The following is a 21,546-nucleotide window of genomic DNA, read 5'->3' as shown; positions in this document are numbered from 1 at the left end:
TTAGAGTCACCAGCCTCGGAAATCACCGATTAACAACCAGCACCTCAGATTAGAGCCGTTATGAAGCTTTACAGAGCAGAAGGAGCAGATAAACATCTCAATATCAACTGTTCAGAGGAGATTATTGTGTGTTTGGGATAATAAACACCTTCAGTGTTGTTTTACAGTGTAGAGAAAAATAAACATCAAGTTAGAAGGGGTGTACAAACTTTTGACTGGAAGTGTATGTGAACACTTTAAAGTATAAAGCAGATGTGAAAGCAGCTGAACGTGTGAAATAAAAGCCATTAAACATTGGACAGTGTGTGCCTTTACAAACATTTTATTTATTCTGTATTAAATTGTATCAGTAACAATGTTGGAAAAAATATATATAAAATGAGTTCTTAAAAAGTAGTAATTTGTTTAATCACACCTGCGACTTCATCGTTTCACAATCTGTGGCTCTTCAAGTAGGAAACTTACAGAGTTGTGTTTTTTTGTTGCCAAAGCATTCACATTTATTCCAGTTGTTTAAATCACTTTATAGCAGAAACACTATTAAATGCTTTAGGTTTCAGTAACAGAAACAAAAGTGTCTTGAGTGCCTGAGTTATGCAAAACCAGCTGCGTTTATTTCATCGCTTCTCCTAAGAAATTACAGTGTATATCTAAATCTAAATATCCTAATAGTCAAGCTAAATCATATTTTTATTCCATAACCTAACACAGAGTTAACTAATAGAGATTTACCGTTTGTAAAGTTCTCGGCCAATCAGAACGCACCGCCTGAGTCTGGCATTTACTGCAAAATGAGTTGAATTAAGTGAACGATGAAATAAACGCAGTCGTGACTTCACTTTTGTAACCTGAAGACGTGATTAGATGATTAAATGTTATAGTAAATATTACAGTTAAAACTTATGAAGTTAAATATCAGTCGTATTTTGAGATGTACCCTTGTCGACTTGTAAAATAAAAATATCATTTTACATTATACTTAAAAAAAAACAAACAAATCCTGGGCTAATAAAGTCATTTGGCTTCAGAACTATTGGCACCCTTGCTTCCTGAACAATCTACCTTGAAGAAAAAAGTCATCTCCGGATTCTATGCTAGTAAGTTTCAGGTTGTTTATAGCAACCTCTGTTCAGATGTTAATTAAAAGTAATTTATATCTTATTTTAAGTATAATATTTAAATGACTTTTTTATGTATTAACCAACAATCATTTTTCTTTAAGCCAATGCCAATAATTATGCATGTCGCTTTAAGTTGAACAGATGAACTGATGGCAAGGCTGTTAAGATGACAAGCGCGGTGTGTATAAGTCGATAAGGGCGACAGAATAAAAAGGTTAAACTAAATCTTAAAAAATCCAGTTGTTGTTTCTAAAAGAAAACCTGATGTAAAGGAAAAAAAACATGGCTCACATCTGGAAAGAGATGATTTGTGCTTCTAAACCGACAGGGTTTACATCTAATATAATGCTTCGTTATTAATACTGACTCAGGGCGTGCCCATGTCTGTTAAAATGACGTTAGTGTTTATTTTTTATAGTTAATAAATTTCATGTTAATTAAAATCTTAAACATTAATCTGGTTAAATGTTCAGTTTGAGCGAGGCTAGACGCGCTGGTGTAACAGCATCCGCTTTATGGGCTAAAGAGTAACAGATTACATCCTGGAGTATAAAGTCACACATTCACTCGAGTGCTGGTCTACATGGGTGGAGCCAGAGGGGGAGGGAGGGGCTTGAGTGTGCTGTAGCTACCTATTGGAAAGCCCACTTTCTACCCCCCACCTTCACCTAATGCTACGATTCATAGCATAAAAATGAAACGAACGCGTTTAACTTTTGACGTTACTTTCACGCCCTGTTAGCAAGAGTTCGCAATCAGCTTTTGGATGATATGAAGTTAACGCATTTGGAGGCTAGGTATAGCGCGTGCTCTCACTCACGCATAGAAATTGAGCTCTAAGGATCAGAATTGTCCAAGCTCAAACCTCAACCCCGTTAGCACCAGGCAAAGAAACAAACATTTTGGACACGATGTGCGATCGTTAGATTTCATCTATGAAAAACATCCAGAATAATAATAATAATGAGATGCGCGGGCGTTAATAGTGCAAAGTTGTAACAGAGGCCCAAGTTCTCATGTCCAGAGGTCTGAGACCACCAGATGTGGCGTGGGACTGGGACGTGTCCATGGACCGAAGTCGACACTTTATTGTGTTCATTGTGTTTACATGAGATATACAGTGTATGAGGTGTGTGGTTATGTGGACGATATCGTCTTTGGTTTGTTACACACATGACGGTGGTGTGTATGTGGCCTGTACTGTGTAAATGGTATTTGACTTTGGACACGCCCACGATGGACTCAGACTTTTGAACCACCTCCGTATTTAAACATGAACACACACGTTAACGTTAAAGTACGCGCGCGTGTTTACATTCTTGTAGCAGGTCCGACAGCAGTAGAATTCACATCTGATCCGTTTGATGTTTCCTGTAAACACACACACACACACACACTCGTCATATCTGAAACATGAAAATTAAAATACCCACCAGCTTCTCTGAGACACACTCTATACACACGTGACGAGAGCGTTAATACGAGATGTGAGTTCAGAATGTCGTCCTTCCATCCATGGAGCTATTGAGTGACACTTCGAGCACCTGAACGAATTTTCACCTTAACAACTGAAATTTAGCAGGAATTTGACGGCGTTTAATTTAAAATACGTTTACAAACGTCACAATGGAAAGATAAGGTTCGACCGAATTTCGAGGAAACTACAAATATTCTTTTTTATGGAAATGTATAAATTTTCATGTGTTTTAACGCTAAATTATTAAGAACAATATAATTTACTAACGCAAATTTAGCTAAATTTCCATGCAAAATATAAAACTGTATAAATTTAACACAAAGTGACGTAGAGAAAATCGTGGCTTGTGATAGTGAATTATTACCGTATTTACCCTACAATACTGATACCAAAAAAACACGCTCGCATAAATTACAGTACATATAGATCTGTGTTTTACATTCTAACGCCGCGGGAGACTCAGCAATACAGCACTGTACAGTATATAGTGGAACCTCGGATTGCAAGTAATGCGGTTTGTGAGTGTTCCACAAGACGAGCAAAGATTTTTAATAAATTTTGACTTGAAAAACGAGCATTGTCTTTGTTTACGAATACCAAGTATCATGTATCACGCATGCGCTTCTTGTTTTGACGCCGAGCGTCACGTGATCACAACTGAGCCAGCAATTTTTCTCTCTCTTGTGCTGCCCTTCTGGGTCTTAGTGCGCGTCTGCATTTTCTCCCTTAGCCTGTTGTTGTGTGCGCGCATATAATTTGACACTGTGCTGGTTCACACTATCTCTCTCTCTCTCTCTCCGTCTTTCTCTCGCCTTTAGTGTGTATGTGTTTGTGAACCGGCACGGTGTCAAATTACGCGTGCGGACTTATCTGTCAGGATTAATTTTTACTTTTTTTAAAGGTGAAGTGCAGGTTAATTTGTTTTATTTTTACTTTATATTTTGTGTTAATTATTTTTATATATTTATTTTTTTGGGGCTGTGGAACAAAAAATTAAGTTTCCACTATTTCTTATGGGAAAATTAAATTTGGTTTAGGAGTATTTTGGAATACAAGCCAGCTTCCGGAACGAATTATGCTCGTGATTCAAAGTTCCACTGTACGGGTTTACCTTTACACTGTTTTTTTTTTTTTAAGGGTAATGTATTAAGCTGAGTTTGATGATTTATGGATACAGTGAGAGAGGACATGAAGTTAGTTGGTGTGAGAGAAGAGGATGCAGAGGATAGGGTTAGATGGAGGCAGATGATTCGCTGTGGTGACCCCTGAAAGGGAACAGCCGAAAGACAAAGAAGAAGAAGTATTAAGCTGAGTTTGAAAGTGTTTTGGGAGCAGATTTAGGGTTTAAACTATAAATATAGGTACTTTAGGAACAAAATTTGTGTTTTGTTTACAATTTGCAGTGCTCTAAGATCGTTCAGTTTGGTTTTTACAGCAGCCGGTGCCGAGAGGAAGTAAGGTTTAATGTCTATTTATTTCATATTTTACTTCATTTACACGTCGTTTCTAAATGTTTTCATTGGTTTTATATGCAAATATATGATTATAGTGATGGAAATTGGTAATATTGGTAATATTTTTGGGCGTCTGGAACGGATTATCTGCATTTAAATAATTTCCTTTGGGACAATGTGTTTCACAATACAAAATTTCACCTTAAGAACTCACTTCCGGAACGGATTAAACTCGTACGCTGAGGTACCGCCGTACTGTAGCAGTATGTGGTTTGTGGTTTGGGACACACCCATACCTGTGTGTGTGTGTGTGTGTGTGTGTGTGAGAGATAGAGAACTTTTCTGAACAATATCATGTCATTATTTACTTATTGTTTCCAAAAAAAAAGGCAAAAAAAACAAAAAAAACAACAAATAACCAAACAAACAGACATGATCCATTATGTGATTGACTGATCGACTGACCGATGACGGTTCAGCGTGACCGTGCGTTAGCATGATTTAGCGTACCTGGGCCGGCGTGTGTTGATTGATTGATCAGTAGTTAATTGGAGTCGTGGCACCGTAATCCAGAACCTGGGGTGGAGGAGGGGTGGGGTGGGGGGGTGAAGGGGTAAAAGGGGCGTGTGCGGGGGGGGAGTGAGGGGGTGAAATCGACATGAAGCTTCACACATTATTGCACAGAGCGGAGCTGCGTGATTAGCCGTGTTTCAGTTACACTAACACACACACACACCACACACAGATTTATGAAAGCAGGAAGAGTGGCAGAACGCTGCACACACACACACTTATGATTCAAATATGCACGCACACACACACACAGTAACACACACACAGTAACACACACTCAGCAGTGTTGCCAGTGATTGATTAGATGATTGATTGACGTCAGGTGTTGGAGCTCGGGTACTCACGGAGGTCTTGGCCAGCTGGTTGGCCCTCTGTCTGCGCAGCTCCGACTTAATAAATCCTACACACACACACACACACACACACACACACACACACACTGAGACACTGCTTCCTTTGGAGCCGTGTAACCTGGCTGTTAGGGGTGACTCGCATGTGTGTGTGTGTGTGTGTGTGTGTGTGTGTGTGATGCTAAGCCGTACCAGTTAAAACAGTCCCAACAATCAGAAAGGCGCACAGGAAGAGGTTTCCTGGCAGTGTGCCAAAAGTGTTGATGATCTTCCCCTGACAGATGGTGAAAATAATCCCAAACACCTGCACATGTACACACACACACACACATACACACATACACACATACACACACACTTAAATCTTAACCTGCACATTTTTTCATTAATGTATCAAGTAAAAAAGAAACAAAAAAGTGACCACGCTCACACACACACACACACACACACACACACACACACACACACACACACACACCTGGGCGGAGCAGTTGAGCAGTCCTGATGACGTGCCCTCAGATTCTGGGTACGTGAGCTCAACCGCAAACTCAAAACCCAGAGGTAAATACCCTGTCATGAAGAACCTGCACACACACACACACACACACACACACACACACACACACAGGAGGAATACAATGAGCAAATAAATATTAGGTCAGTAGTTAATGGGTAAGTAACAAGATACAATATAGGACTGCTGTTCGAGTCAAACCGGGACTTGTGGTGAATAAAGGCGTGAACCTGACGGATGACGTCAGTCACAGTGCGGTCACTGCATATCGCACTGTGTGTGACTGTGTATGTGACAAATACAATTTGAATTTGAATTTGAATGAGACTCTCAGTCACGATTAAACGGCCGAGGTGGATCAGAGCTCACTGCAGTCGCTCATGTACACCAAGTCACGTCTGTGTGTGTGTGTGTGTGTGTGTGTGAACTGTACACACACTCATTTACATCACTCACACGTTACAGGAACTCGGCTGGGAGTTATCGCCGCGTCCCCCGTACAGTCCTCACCTCGCTCCAAGACATTTACACATGTTTGGGCCATTAGAGGAGTTCCTGGGAGGCCGAAGTTTCTACCCTGATGGTGTCCAAACACTAGTGAGACACTGGGATCAGTGCATTAGTGTGTCAGGGGATTATATAGAGAAATAAAGGGAGTGTTTACGCTCAGAATTCTGCAAGTCCCGCTTTGACTCGAACGGCCTTCATAGATGTAAAGTTTCAGAGCTTGATTGCTCTAGCGTTTAAGATTCCTTGAGATAGTTTAATAACGTCATAAATTATTATTATATCATAATAATATAATAAAGTTATTCTGCACAATCAAAAGTCCCGCTTTGACACGAACGCACATCAAATAAAGATATTTTAAAGATTTTATAAACAGTTATTAAAAAGTTAGTTGAACATCAATTAAATATATACATAACAGATGAACAGATGAAAGGAACCGTTCAATAAATATCAGAAAACAGGAAAACAACAAAATAAGAAGTAATGAATGTAAATATGAGTGAGAGAGAGGAGATAAGTGAGGATGAGGAGGAGGAAGATGAGTTTATTACCCGAGAGCTCCTGCTGTGATGAAGACGACCCAAAGATGTCCGAGGTCCAGTGTGAAGGCGTAAACAGCTAAACCAACCAGAGACATCACGTACACGACCAGCGTGGTCTGTCTGATCACACACACACACACACACACACACACACACACACACACACACACCCTTCCGTTCTTACAGATTCATTTCACACCCACACATGTGGGCTCCTACAGACCAGAGAGAGCCTTGTCACGTTGTGTGTGTGTGTGTGTGTGTGTGTGTGTGAAATGATCTCGTGACCTTTCCCCCAGTTAGGCGCTGCACTGTACAATTCATGAACAGCATGCAGTGAACTTAGCCCCGCCCACCACCGGCCAGATGGCGAGTCTGAACTAGCGCTACGTTGTTTATTTTATTCCAGGTAGACATTGTCTTTGGTCTCGCGGCAAGCTGAAAAAACAAGAACCCTGGTGAAAGGTCAGAGGTCACGTTGCCTGCAGCCGGCTAAAGCAACCTGAGCCGAGCATCACGCAGAGATGTACAATCGAACCACGGCCGTGCGTGCCGTGAGGTCAGGGAGCGAATCCGGTCTGTCCTACTCTGTTTATTGTGAGCTGTACTCAGTGCTGACGTCCTCGTGGCTGATTTCGGATCAGACTTTAGTCTAAACGCTTTAATTCTCTTCCAATCCTCAGTCCAGCCTCAGGAGAGTGTGCACGAGTGCATTCGGGTGTTTCTTACTTGTAGGTTTTGGTTTTGTCCAGCCAGATCCCGCAGATGAGCGAGCCGACCATCCCGGCGATGACGATGGTGAGGCCGATTCTCCCAGCATTCACCTCTTCACCCTGAAACACCACCAGCGTTCACTAAATAGCGTTCCATACAGACTTAAATAATCCTTTTGATTGTGTAAAGCTGCTTTGGGACAATGACAATTGTTAAAATCGAATTGAATATATACTTCACCAGTCCAGAGCATTAAAACACAAAATTCATCACAGTGAAGGTGTAATTCTGTATTTAATTTTAAATCACATTTTATAGTTAAGATTCATAGTTTTTAGGTTTGTTACCGTTTAACTTCCATAACTGAGCTACAGCACCTACATTTTTTAGCATCAGTTACAATTCTTGAGCTTTAGCTCTCATTCTGTAGTTAGGTTTTTACTGTTTTAATATTTATATATATAAGTTAATGCAAATATAGAATTTTTGCATTGTAACACCTGCATTATTTCACCTCGGCTACTGTATAATCCTCCAGCCAGTTTCTAGCACTTTTCATCGTCACTGCCCCTAATTTAACTCTAATATCTCTATTATTCTGTACTAGATTTAGTTTTGTCCTAATCCTGCTACAGTTCAACACCCATCATTTTCAGCCTCAGTTACAAATATTCTGTAGATCGATTTTTCATATGTTTCATGTTTAACAGGAAGTTTTATTTAGAATTAGTGTTAAATATATTTATTAAGCCTTAGCTGTCATTTTGTAACAAACTTTTAGAACTTGTCATATTTAACCTCAAAATCTGGATTAATTCGGCCATACTGTAGCTATAAAATTCCTTTATTCTTAACATTTTGTAGTTTAATCATTCGGCGTTCGCTATAAATATTAAGTCTGTAATTCTGTATTAAATTTTTAGGATTTAAAAAAAAAAAACTTTGAACTACAAATCTGTACTACAGCATCAGGTATACTGTAAGTCTTGAGTTTATTTTTTCATCATTTCAAATATATTCATTTATAACCCAACTTGAAAATGTTAAAGTTATTAAAAAGAGATTTAGATTAAATTTAGGCAAAATGTATTTCAACACCTTTAACAGCTTCATGCGAAACTCATGCGAAACACCTTCACTACTCCATGAGGTGCTGGACCGTGTGTGCACGTCTGTACCGCAGAACTCCCTGGTATTTAACTTTTCGAGCCAGAACTCTTATGTTATCAGTTTCCAGCAGCACCGGGCCTCGAGCTGGTGATCGGGGGTTCATGTTGACTCCCTGGAGGCATTTCTCGACTGAGTTTTCGAATGTTTATATGTTTCCGACACACAGAGTAAAGCCTGCTGGTGTGATATAAACAGAAGGAGATGAAGGTGTGCTTTAAACAGATGTTGCCCTCTGGACAGACAGAGGGGAAATTTTTAACATTTCTGAACGCGCTGGTGGAGCATGAATAGAAATATATTCTAGAGTAAGTGCAAGCATGGGAAGGGTTTCTTTCATCAAGGACAGGCAACACAAAATGACACAACATTAGCCTTAGTACAGTTCTACAGCAGATCCATTATTAGAAAAGTATTTAGCTGCCAGATAAGTTGCATTCAGTAAACCTTCCTTTCCTTTGTGTAAATGCTGTGAATTAGAAAAAGTCTTTATTTTTACATAAACACCACAACACAGTGTTATTCTCTGAAATACATTCCCCGAGATAATTAGCCTGGAATCCTGAAACACTCCTTTTCCACAAACTGGTTGAACTGGGCCTCCTGACTGACGTCTTTCTGCTGTTCAAATATCTCTTCAGAATCATTTTATCTAAAGCTATGGGCGTCTAATTGTCTGTAGTTGAGTTCTACTCGAGACCACTGCACGTGATACACCAGGCACCTGGGGTCAAAGGTCAGGGCGGCCCCTGCTGCTCTGCACGTCTACGCACGCTTGGAAGTTACGCTTAACTTACACAAAATGCATGACAATCACATGATCTCCATCTTTTAAAGTCACGTGACCCGAGTAGTTCCATATTATAATGAGCCCTAGTCACATGACCAAGGACTTTACATATTATAATGAGCCTTAGTCATGTGACAGAGAACTTAAACATGACGAGCCTCGGTCACGTGACCGAGTATTTAAATATCATAATGAGCCTCAGTCACATGACCAAGAACTCATTTGCTCAAAGAAGTTTTAGTCACGTGACTGAATATTTCAATATTATAATGAGCCCTAGTCATGTGACAGAGTCCTTAAATATTATAATGATTCTGCAGTCTGAGTGATTGCGGAGGAGGCGGGGCCAGAGGGAACTGCACCCGCGTGACGGTCATGTGACAAGCGGCTACGCAAACCTGACGCGGGACCGGGATGGGACGCGGTGGGTGTTTCTTCAGAATGAGACGTACTTACCGGGTAGTGTTTGATGATCATCTGGTTGAGCAGCGTCCCCACGGCGTAAAAACAACCCACGTTCAACCCTGTAAATATTTACACACACACACAGAGTTCTTATTAGTTCTACATGAGTGGATCTATTCTCTAAAACTGCTGCTCTGAAAGTAGTGCAGGTTCATACAGTACTGTGCAGAAGTCTTGACCCCCCCCCCCTCCATTCCTTCCCTCATATTAAATGAAATTAAATGATGTGGAATAAATTAAACTGCCCAAAGAAACAATTTGAACGGTGTGAAAAGAACCGCCGCAGCGACCTCATCTCATGACTGTCAAGACTTTTGCACAGTACCGTAAATGCAAGCTTGTTACCGTAGCTGATGATGAGCAGGATGAAGGGGACGTTACGGAGGAGTCGGAGGATAGAGGACGAGTACGAGTAACTCTCCGGGGGGATGAGACGGGCTGTAGCCTGAGACTGAGACGGAGGCAGAGCGGGTCTCTCCTGAAACACTGGCAAAGACATGGACAGAGACACAGACAGAGAGAGACTTTCAGACTGTTCAGTGCTCGGATTATTTAAAAAAGTAGCTCTGAGGGTGCACCCTATCAATCTGGCAACCTCGTCTTCGTGACATAATTATTATTATAAGATTATTTTGTTACAATTCTAAACAAACTTAGCAACTTAGTGAATTGTGAATTCGCCACCTGCAGGATCAAAGAGGAACAGCAACATTTTATCACCTGGAATACAAACACATATAAAATAGAAAAATATATTTATATATAAAAAAAGATATACAAGTTAATTGCACTGCAGAATAATTCATTCACTAAACACACGTTCCGCCTTTATGTGAAAACGATCAGACTGTCAAGGCCGTGACCTCAAGGTGAAAAGAGAGAGAGAGAGAGAGAGACAACCTGAATAAATAACAGACAGAAAAAAGAGAGAAAAACAGACTGAAAGGACACAGAGAGAGAGAGAGAGAGAGAGAGGACAGTCAGTGAGAGAGACACTCGTAGGAGGAAGACGTGAGCTGTTTTTCCCTGACAGCGAGACGGTACATCACTGATCACATGACCCCGACTTCAAAAGGAGATCTATATAAGAAAAAAAAACGTCAAGGACAGCAAAATAATAAATAAAAGCAGAAGTGCAGCAGCGTCACACTGATAAACTGATGTTAAAGACAATAGCAGACGTGCTAAGCTCAGTGTGTGTGTGTGTGTGTGTGTGTGTGTGTGGTGGTGGGGGGGTGTGTTTAAACTGGGGAGGAAATCTAACTGTAAAACTTCTGAAAGCTGAGAGATCGTTCACTCATGATGGGTTACGATACTCCAGAATGTTTTTTTTTCTTTCTCTAAATCACTAAAAACAAAATGCAAAATTAATCAATGACAAATAACCGAAGCACGTGATCCTTCTTTTCCTTCTGAGAATGTGAGTGAACGAGACTTAAAGGCTACGTTCAGACTGAAAATACATACGATATGCTTTTAATATTCAGATCCAGCATTAAAACAAACAAACAAACAAACAAACAAACAAACAAACAAACAAACATATGATCCGTTATTACGCTTACCGATGATCACCAGGATAAAGAGAAACGTGGCCACGCCCGCTGTGATGTAGAACATGGTCTGGATGTGACGGGCCAGCTCGTCCATGTCCTCCACGTTCGGGACCAGGATCGGGGGAACCAGAAATCCCACGGCGATGCCGAGCTGAGAGACACAAACCAGCAAACAAACAACAAAAAACAGGCCGTTATAACCCACAATAATCTTAAAGACGGTCCTGATCTGACAATAAACAGCAGTCCGCGGTAGAGCTGAAGATCCTGGCGGTTAAAACACGATGGCTTTTGGACGACTTCCTCGATTCCATGTTTATTCTAAGTGACTACACAGTGGTATGCAAAGGTTTAGGCACCCGTAAACTTTCCCATACTGTACACGTACATGTTACAGGAGCAGACTCAAACATTATCCATGACAAACGGGACTTGTGCTGAAATCCCTGGTGAATGAAGGCGTGAAATTGATCCACATCTACAGAAGACTTTGAGGACAGCACTGTGTCCAGACTTTCAGCCGCAGTGAAACATTTGACTGGTGCAAACGTTTTAAAAAAGGCCGTACGTCTGTGTATGACGAACAAATCGGAACAAATCACCAGCGCCGTCACTGTGCATGCACGATGGCCCAGGAGGAACCTTCTGCTAGGAAACGTTCTGCAAGGAACCGTGGATGAAAATTTCTTAAACAAATAGATGTCAGCCAGTCGTCCAAAAAAGACAAACAGAACGTGCTACGTATTTTTAACCGCTATACAGGAAAAAGGTGTCGTGTTATTAGAAAATGTAGTGGACAGCGCACAAGGTTTAGTAAAATTCCATGTGAGTGTTTTGCGGATAGAAGAAGAAGAGTGTGACGGGTAAGAGTGACATCGCCGCTAGCGATTCCTTAAACGGGTGTGAAAAAAAGTTGGAATGACAAGCTAGGATAAGAAGTGCTGCGCGGTCTATGTCCAAAGCCATGACCGATGTAAGTCAGGGGGAGGAGGGGGTTGGAGGTGTTTACTTTGGCTCGTTACAAAATTTGTGACCTTATCATGGTTTACTAATCTTTCCATGTCAATACCTCTACGCCTGTAAACAGTGTCACACTCTAATCTAATCCTGCTTTTCATGAAACGCCAATTAAATGACCAGACTCGTTGGGAAACTCGTTATAATCGTTACACACAAATGTCCCGATAGACTGTAGACACTCACACAACGTCTAGACGTTTAGCGTCACCTGAATACGCCAAAACATGTGTCCTGGCTTTGGTGGACTGGTTCAGGATGGAGCTATCATCCAGTAGGAGTTCACTGTGAAACACACACAAAGCTCGTCGTTAGAGTTATGAAAGAGGACTTTAACCCAGCGTGACCGGTTTTCCTAACCGAGCTTAACGAGGCTTTATAGCATGTGACCGTGAGCTGCTCGCACTAACTTTAACAAAGCAGAACCTTTTTTTCATCATCTTAAAACCATTTCACAGAAAATACATCCTTACAGTTAGCCTTTAACTCGCTGGCGCTAAGCCCAGATCAAAGCAGGCCTGTGAGAGTGTGAGGCGTCTCACACGCCGCAACCTTCATCTGAAACAACGACGTTAAAGGGCACCACTGTGCAAAACTCCTTTCCTTGCTTGTATTTTTGCCGCATTAATGTGACATCATATAAGAAGAGTCCATCCCCCTTGGCTTGTTGCTCAGCTGTGCTGCTCTCTGGAGGGAGTGGCTCATTTGCATAGACACTGAAATGGCACATTCGGAGGAGGGGTGAAACAGAGGGAGTGAAAAATCAAGTGGTATTTTTTAAAGCTGGGGCATTAACACATACCCATGTGGTGCAGGTCTGAGAGCGTGGTTAACTTGTTAGAGAAATACAAGATAAAATACAGAACCTTTAACTAATGTGGAACTTCACAGGTGGGTCTATGAGTTACCCGTGACGACCACTGCCCTGCCTATGAGAGTTATTGATGGCTCGGGGTAGAATCATTGCTGGCCATGTAGGAGGTCCAGGTTTGGTCCACGCTCAGTGTCCCGACCCCGCCACAAATCAGAGCACTCATATTACAAGCCTGGATAATGGATACACTAACCAGAGTCTGTTTATCCTCCATCAAATGATACCTTTCTTTCAACTCTGAAGGTTTCAGACACCACATCTCGGACTGGTGGAACACTATACTGGTACTCCCTACCAGTATTACCGGTATGTTTTTTGGGGAAAAATAACAGTATCTGAACCCAAAGTCCAGGAATCCTTCCTTTAAAATATATTTGTATATTTCTGCATTAGAGGTGAAATAATCCTAAAGATGACAGGCATCGTAATAATACCATATCGGCACGTCCCTCCTCATTCGTATCCTTACTATCTAGAGGTAGCGAGTATGAAGTTCAGCAAATTCTTGTTTAAATGCACCCAGGGTAACAAAGTATTATGTTTATCTTTGTATATAAAATATTATGACGGATGTGGATGTCGCTAAATGTCGAAAAATACGTCGGAGATTTTTCCGTTCCAGTATTTTTTTTTTTGGAGTAACGCCCCCTACCTCACTGGTTAAGTAATAGTTATCATTTTTATTGAACAAACGAGTGATGCTCTACGGCCTAGAGAAGAAAAGACAGGAGGCAGAGCTAGCGGTAGCAGAACTGTTGAGGTTCTCTTTGGAAGAGACAAGGATGGATAGTCTCAAGAATGAGTCCATTAGAGGGACAACCCATGTGAGATGTTTTGGAGATAAAGTCAGAGAGGCCAGATTGAGGTGGTTTGGACATGTTTAGAGGAGAGATGGTGAATATATCGGTAGAAGGATGCTGAGGTTTGAACTGCCAGGCAGGAGGTCTAGAGGAAGACCAAAGAGGAGATTTATGGATGCAGTGATAGAGGACATGAAGTTAGTTGGTGTGAGAGAAGAGAAAGCCGAGGATAGGGTTAGATGATTCTCTGTTGTGACCCCTGAAAGGAAACAGCTAAAAGACAAAGAAGATTAAACAAACCTGATTTCCAAAAACCCCGATGGAGCACGCGGTGGAGACCTCATCTGAGCCGAACCACACCGAGGCGATGCGCGAGGGCATCCCGAGGATGAACACCTGAGCCACGGAGCACGTCACCTGCCCCAGAAAAGTCACGGGGAAAAGGTCGGGCCTGGCGCTGGCGACTTTGATCCACGTTCCGGCGCAGTTGAGGGCGGTAGCGGCGAGCGCCACGACGCGGAGCCCCTTCTTGTCCAGGAGCCACGTGACGGGGAAGATGAGCGGGATGTAGGTCAGCATGTAGATCATGGACATCCAGTCTATGGTGAAGGAGTCGACGTTGTAGAACTTCATGAAAATGTTGTTGATGATGCCGTACTGAATCCACTGGTACGAGTTACACAGTGAATACGAGCTGAACAGGAACACGATCAGCCACCTCCTCCTGTACAACCGCGTCTCCGTCTGATCCGGACGCGCCGCGCCGCCGTCCCCCAAGACCTGCACTCGGCTGTCGGCCCGGCCCTCGCCGTCGGAGAACCCCTTGTCCTTCGCCTCATCGTCCGCGCTCATCCTCTCTCCCATGATGTCCAGCTCAGGATCAGATTCAACATACAGATCAGATCAGATCAGATCAGACCAGAGCAGATCAGACCAGAGCAGATCAGATCAGATCAGACCAGATCAGATCAGATCAGATCAGACCAGAGCAGATCACTTCTCTAAAACACTCGGTCAGGACGGCGTCTACTGCGGCGATGTCATTCAAGTGTCAGCTCTTATCAGACATGACAGATTAGAAACTTTATAAACCCTGGATTATAATAACACTTAACCAGCTAATCAGGTTAGGATTAGTGTGTGTGTGTGAGTGTGTGGTGTGTGTAAGTTTCAGGATAAATCTTCACAAAGATCCAAACTATTAATAAATAAAATCAGTAAATCTGAACTAAAACACAGAAGTGAATCATTAGATTAACTTATTAAACCTACAGACCGAGCCGCGTGCCTGTGACTCTAACACACACACACACACACACAAGAGGAAGTTTCTCTGCTCTCACTGAAAGTTTGACTTTGGCTCCGCCCACTTTCGATCTGCTGGCTCCAGTCGCTCTCTGACGTCACACACACACCGCGCGCGCGCCGCACGACACAACCGATCCGCTTTTCAAAATTAAAGGCCGCGCGCGCCGCCGTAACGTTTAATAACGTTTTTTTCAAAATTTAAATTTTAACTGTTTTTCGTCACAGACACAACCACAGTCTGATATCAAACGTTTACACCACCTCACGTGACCTAATAATAATAATAATAATACATAGAGTATTTAAATAAATAAATATGAAATAAGAAAAAAATTATACAAATACAGAAAAAAACTTGACAATATGTACTGTTGCTAATGAAATATAATTAAAATTTGAATCAAACAACATTTTATTTATAAGTTATTTATATATTTAATAATAGTTATACATAGGTTTATATATATATATATATATATATATATATATATATATATATATACAAATATAAATAGTTATAAATAGTTATACACATTCACACGTATGTATATAAGGTTATAGATCATTATAAATAGTCTTACAGCATTATACATAGTTTTAAATCATTTTAGATAGTTCCACATAATTATAATATAATACACTCATTAAGTTATAGTAAATAGTTATAGACAGTTATACATAATTACAAAATAGTTACACATAGTTATACACTTTCTTATTTATTCCTACATAGTTATACATATTATAAAAAGTTATGCATAGTCTTAATTATACATAGTTACACATAGTATAATTTTTACAATTGTTATTATTAAATTTATGATTTTGTTTATTATTCGATCGTAACTTGCACTAAACTTATTGCACATCTTAATTCCCTGTAGTATATAATATTCATCATTGTTCAGTGATATTTGCAAATATTAATTTAATTAATAAAATTTTTTTGGACAATCTGTAATTGCTATTTCTTTATCATCTATTATGTTACTATACTTGCTACTGGATCGATCTATCCATTAGTTTCCTAACACTAACTCTATCTATCTATCTATCTATCTATCTATCTATCTATCTATCTATCTATCTATCTATCTATCTATCTATCTATCTATCTAATTAAAAAACACTACTTTTATATATTGTTTTTGCATACAAAAATATTCTTGTCAAAAGCATTCTCCAGACATTTTTTTTATCTACTTATTCAGTACAGTACAACAAATTCACACAATAAGCTTACACCATTTGAGTTATTTCTAGCATATCGAGAAAGTCTAAATGAGAGTGATCTACTTACATTTTTGTTTTTTAAAAGAAAAGACAGATTTGACTAAACTTGATCAGTAGTTTATGATTAATGTATTCTTTCAAGAGAGACAAAAAGATAGAGTATGTATATAGATAGATAGATAGATAGATAGATAGATAGATAGATGTAGATGTGATAACACACTCTATATCTCACATGTAGTCTGTAAACACAGAACTGACCAGTGCAAAAGTATAGTTATATACCAGATATACTAAAGTTATATATACAGTGCCAAAGTATAGTTATATACTATTGCACTGCTGAGAACAGAACAGTATATAAATCACAAGTTTAAAAAAGAGGATTTGTTACCATATAAAGGAATCAGGAAAAGCGATGAGGGGGTTGTTTTATGAGCATAGGAGTCTTCCCATCAGATTACAATACCTTTTATTATTAATATTAATAATAATAATAATAATAATAATAATAATGATATTTATTCAAACAATATCCTTTAAACTTTCAGCAAAAGGGAATATTATGTTGCACTATTAGGAAGATTAGGCTGTTCACTAACCCTTAGTAACCCTTTACCAAATCAGACTTGACAAATCAATATAAAGCCAGTGACTTGACAGTCTAATGAGTTTTTAAAGCGCTTTGCCTCCACCTTGTGGACAGAAGTGGTTTCAAAGAGTCCTAAAGTCTTTTATTATCCCATGGTCGAGTTTAAATACTTGATTAAAGCACTGATCATGTGTGTGTGTGTGTGTGTGTGTGTGTTTCTGTGAGGACTGTCATAATGTCCTGACATAACTGTTACAATCTATTAGTGTGTAATTCAATTGAGTGTTTTGTACTTTGTATAAACTCTTGTTTAGTTCTGTGTGTTAGATGTAATAATAAACATGGCAATATGTGATTAAAGAACAACTGTTTCTCATGAAGACCTTCCCGGGAAAGCAAGACTAAAACTGAGCTCTGCTGCAGAGGAGAAGTTCATTTAGAGTCACCAGCCTCAGAAATCACCAATTAACAACCAGCACCTCAGATTAGAGCCGTTATGAAGCTTTACAGAGCAGAAGGAGCAGATATACATCTCAATATCAACTGTTCAGAGGAGATTATTGTGTGTTTGGGATAATAAGAAATAACAATCAGGACAGACAATGGAGTTAGAGAGGGGTGTACAAACTTTTGACATGTAGTGTGTATGTCTACATGATTTTGTATGATGTTCATCTATTTTCCTGTATCACCTGTGACCCAATGTTCTTGGCACAGTTTGAGTTACTGTCCACTTCCACATGTCTCAAAGAACAAAAATATATAAAGTATATACTTTATATTGAAATTATTCAGAGTATATTAAATAAAAAGTGTAAATTTATTGAAGTAAATGTTTGATTATTGAATGGATTCTGAATATATTGAAGTAAAAACTCAGAATATATGGAATGATGTCATCAAAGGGCACACCGCACAAAACATATCCATAAGCATGGAATTACAGTATCTATGAATATACAGGCTAATCTGTTTATAATAATTTAAATATAATTTTCTTAACATTCAAAGCTATAACTCATAATTAAACTGTAACACTTTTTTAATTATCATTATTATTATTATTATTATTATTATTATATATACAGTGGAACCTCAGAATATGAGTAACGCAGTTTACTAGTGTTCCATAAGACGAGCAAAGATTTTTAATAAATTTAACTTGAAAAACGAGCATTGTCTTGGTTTACGAGCACCGAGTATCATGTTTCACGCATGCACTTCTTGTTTTGACGCCGAGCGTCACGTGATCACAACTGAGCCAACAGTTTTTCTGTCTTTTGCGCTGCGAAATCGTCTCCACTGCCGGGACTTTGTGCTCGTCTCTTACTGGAATAATTAACATCCGTGCACGCGTGTACTGCTTACTATAACACTGTGACTACGTGTGTGTGCGAAACATATTTTATTTTGTGTTCGGAAGCATGAAGCGTGTGTACAGTGAGTGTACTGTTTCTTACAACACACGTGTGTGCGCGCGAGTAAGGCAAAAGAAATTCTCGATACAGAGGTTAAAATCTATTTTCTTCCTCATCGTGGTGTGTGTGTGTGTGTGTGTGCACGCGAGCGTAATTTGACACTGTGCCGGCTATTTTTGTGTGTGTGTGTGTGTGTGTGTGTGCGCGTGTGTGTGTATGTGAAGCTCCCATTCACAAAAACACACACGCACACAGAAATGAAGGCAAGAGAAACTCTGTCGCAAATCTTTTCAGGGGTAAAGTGCTGGGTCATTTGTTTGTTTTACTTTACAGCAGTGATTCTGTTGGTTTGCGCTCACACGAGTGTCATTAGCGATGTTTATTGCTAATTTCAGATAAAACAGTGTAGCGGGAGAGAGATTTTGATTTTTGACTGCTGTTTACGGAAGTGTAGTCTAGTGTGCGTGATGCATTGTGGGTAATGCAGTCCAGTATGTGTGAACACGAATGCGAGATGTAAGCTAGGATATAGAGCCTGAGTTTTGTTCTTCAGTAGTTTTTTTAGTTGGATTTATGTGCAGGATCCACCCGAAAGGTTGTACTATAACCTGACAATGCAGAAAATAAAAGAACGGGCATCGACCAGTTTGTCCATCTCATCATTACACGAGCATGAATTAACGGGCTGTTACGCTGTCGCAAGCAACATTACAAATAAATTGGAGAAGCTTGAATAATTTAGAGGAGAACAACAGTCTTTCCGTTAATAAAAAAATAAAATCTAAAATCTAATTTGGACGCGAATGAAATAAATTACACACCAATTTCAAACCTTCCATTCATAACAAAAATATTAGAAAAAGTAGTATCAGCTCAAATATGCACATTCTTGCAGGAAAACATCATCCTAGAAGAATTTCAGTCAGGTTTCAGGCCCCATCATAGTACAGAAACTGCACTAGTTAAGATTGGAAACGACTTGTTTTTACCTTCGGACCAAGGCTGCATCTCAATACTAGTCTTACTTGATCTTAATGCTGCATTCGACACTATAGATCATAATATTCTTATAGATCGCTTACAAAATCACATAGGTATTCAGGGGCAGGCATTAAAATGGTTTAGATCATACCTGTCTGGGCCCGGTTTCTCAAAAGCTTCTTATCGCTAAGTAGTTCTTAAGTTGTACCTTAACCTCTCTCTGAACGTTATGGCGCATTTTCCGAAACATTCTTACGCTAAGTAAGTAGTTTCAGCTCACGACGCTATTCGCCGCCACTGAGCAGCAGTGTCTTTATAAATCAGCGGCGTATGGAAGCACATTATGGCACGTTATCAAAGTCATATTAATGATGGAATATACTTTAGACCTGTTTATGAATTTTATTTTATTTAATATCAGAACTAATATAGTTACTTTTAATTAGCCTATTTCATAATGTGACTAATGCATTAAAATTGGCGATCACTTTTAATATTGAACAGGTGGCAAATAATTTGGCAGCGATACAGCGTGTTGTTGTGCTAAACTGAAGACGACGCCGTCCGTGGAGCCGTGTGGTTCATGTACATCTTTCCTTTAGGGAAAATTTCAGCCCTTTTCATATTTTGCCTGAGGTGGATATTTAAAAAAAAAAGTTTCGCCTTCCAAGGCAACAGATTATGGAGCTTCTTGACCTGCTCAGACCTGCACTTGCCAGGCCAACGCGTCGTACAGTACTGTACTTGCGCTCTACGTCCCGATGTCTAGCTGCTCGCTGCTTTTGTTTAAAATGTTTCATTGATCATTAGCCATCATTTATGACTGGATGGACTTTTCTTTTGACACATTTTATTTTATGATGAAATTAGATTTAGTTAAATGAGAAAATAAACATGGGAGTTTCAAACCCCGCATCCTTTCCCGGTTATTTTATATCATGGCACCAAAACTTGCGCTAAATCATCATGAACTGCACTTACAGCCACCGCGCGAAACCGTGTAGGGGAGATAGTGGTATTAACCTCCACTCTGTCATCTCATCGTATTCATTCCATAGTGCGCTATAAAACCCCGACCACTGACATACTTCGCATTGTTTCTGAAGCTGGTGAAGAGTGTTGTCAGCTGTTTGTCAATCAACTATGATTGTACTGTATACTCGGTTCGTTTCACCGCCACAGGTTACATGAAAATATAAGCGACAGTTTGGTGATTTAATTTATATATTTGTCTATTATCGCATGCTATTGATAAGTTAACCCATGTCGAAAGAAACGCAATTAAAAGAATTCAATGCACTGTTTAATTTGCATAGAAAGTGCCGTCTTTCTTAACGCTGGCATGCAAAAGGAGTCAAAAATCGATTCCTGAGCAACCGATATCAGCTAATTGTTAATGCTGATGATACCCAATTATATATCTCAACAAAACCAGACGAAATACCCCATTTGTCTAGATTAACTGAGTGTGTCCAGGACATAAAAGATTGGATGACCAATAACTTTCTTTTAATAAATTCAGATAAGATGGAGATATTACTCATCGGCCCAAAAACCCGCACACAACAGCGTTCACAATTCAGCCTGCGTTTAGAAGGATGTACTGTTACTACCAGCTCAACAGTAAAAGACCTGGGCGTAATATTAGACAGTAACTTGTCCTTTGAAAATCATACTTCCAATATCACAAAAACAGCCTTTTTCCATCTTAGAAATATTGCCAAGCCTAGGAGTATCCTATCTGTATTTGATGCAGAAAAGCTAGTTCATGCATTCATGACCTCCAGACTGGACTATTGTAATGCATTACTAGGTGGTTGTCCTGCATCCTCAATAAACAAGCTTCAGTTAGTCCAAAATGCAGCCGCCAGGGTTCTCACTAGATCCAGAAAATATGATCATATAACCCCAATATTATCATCCCTGCACTGTCTACCTGTTCAATTTAGAATTAATTACAAAATAGTACTACTTACATACAAGGCTTTAAATGGTTTAGCTCCCACATACCTAACCAGTCTTCTGATTCGCTACAATCCACCACGTCCCTTAAGATCACAAAACTCTGGACTTCTGGTAATTCCCAG

The 21,546-nt window shown here is 39.8% G+C and overlaps 1 protein-coding gene across 2 annotated transcripts; it reads right to left on the bottom strand.

Moving 5' to 3' along the window:
• Positions 1-301: 301 nt before the first annotated feature.
• flvcr2b (FLVCR heme transporter 2b) lies at positions 302-15,078 on the bottom strand. 2 transcript variants are annotated; one of them, XM_053491114.1, is made up of 11 exons: positions 14,228-15,078; positions 11,246-11,387; positions 10,026-10,166; positions 9,672-9,739; positions 7,274-7,377; positions 6,554-6,664; positions 5,454-5,559; positions 5,168-5,279; positions 4,970-5,025; positions 4,563-4,628; positions 302-2,492 (listed from the first exon to the last, which is right to left on the bottom strand). In XM_053491114.1, exons 1-10 carry the CDS (start codon positions 14,789-14,791, stop codon positions 4,590-4,592), a joined length of 1,443 nt encoding a protein of 480 aa, XP_053347089.1. In that variant the 5' UTR covers positions 14,792-15,078; the 3' UTR covers positions 302-2,492; positions 4,563-4,589. The 2 variants fall into 2 exon arrangements, with proteins under 2 accessions (XP_053347089.1, XP_053347088.1); XM_053491113.1 differs by lacking the exon at positions 4,563-4,628.
• Between the last annotated feature and the right edge of the window lie 6,468 nt (positions 15,079-21,546).

The sequence above is a fragment of the Clarias gariepinus genome, chromosome 2 (assembly GCF_024256425.1).
Source record: "Clarias gariepinus isolate MV-2021 ecotype Netherlands chromosome 2, CGAR_prim_01v2, whole genome shotgun sequence".
In the NCBI taxonomy this organism is placed as follows: domain Eukaryota; kingdom Metazoa; phylum Chordata; class Actinopteri; order Siluriformes; family Clariidae; genus Clarias; species Clarias gariepinus.
The sequence above is the reverse complement of the archived record's forward strand: the minus strand, read 5'-3'. Positions and strand labels throughout refer to the sequence as shown.

What these genes read in the sequence shown, in the direction of transcription:
- flvcr2b (XM_053491113.1), bottom strand. Translation starts at nt 14,791, where the DNA reads ATGGGAGAGAGGATGAGCGCGGACGATGAGGCGAAGGACAAGGGGTTC. An exon ending in TGCTCAACTGCTCCGCCCAG is followed by an intron (nt 5,280 to 5,453) that starts GTGTGTGTGTGT and finishes GTACATGTGCAG; the next exon opens with GTGTTTGGGATTATTTTCAC. An exon ending in TGTTGGGACTGTTTTAACTG is followed by an intron (nt 5,026 to 5,167) that starts GTACGGCTTAGC and finishes GTGTGTGTGTAG; the next exon opens with GATTTATTAAGTCGGAGCTG.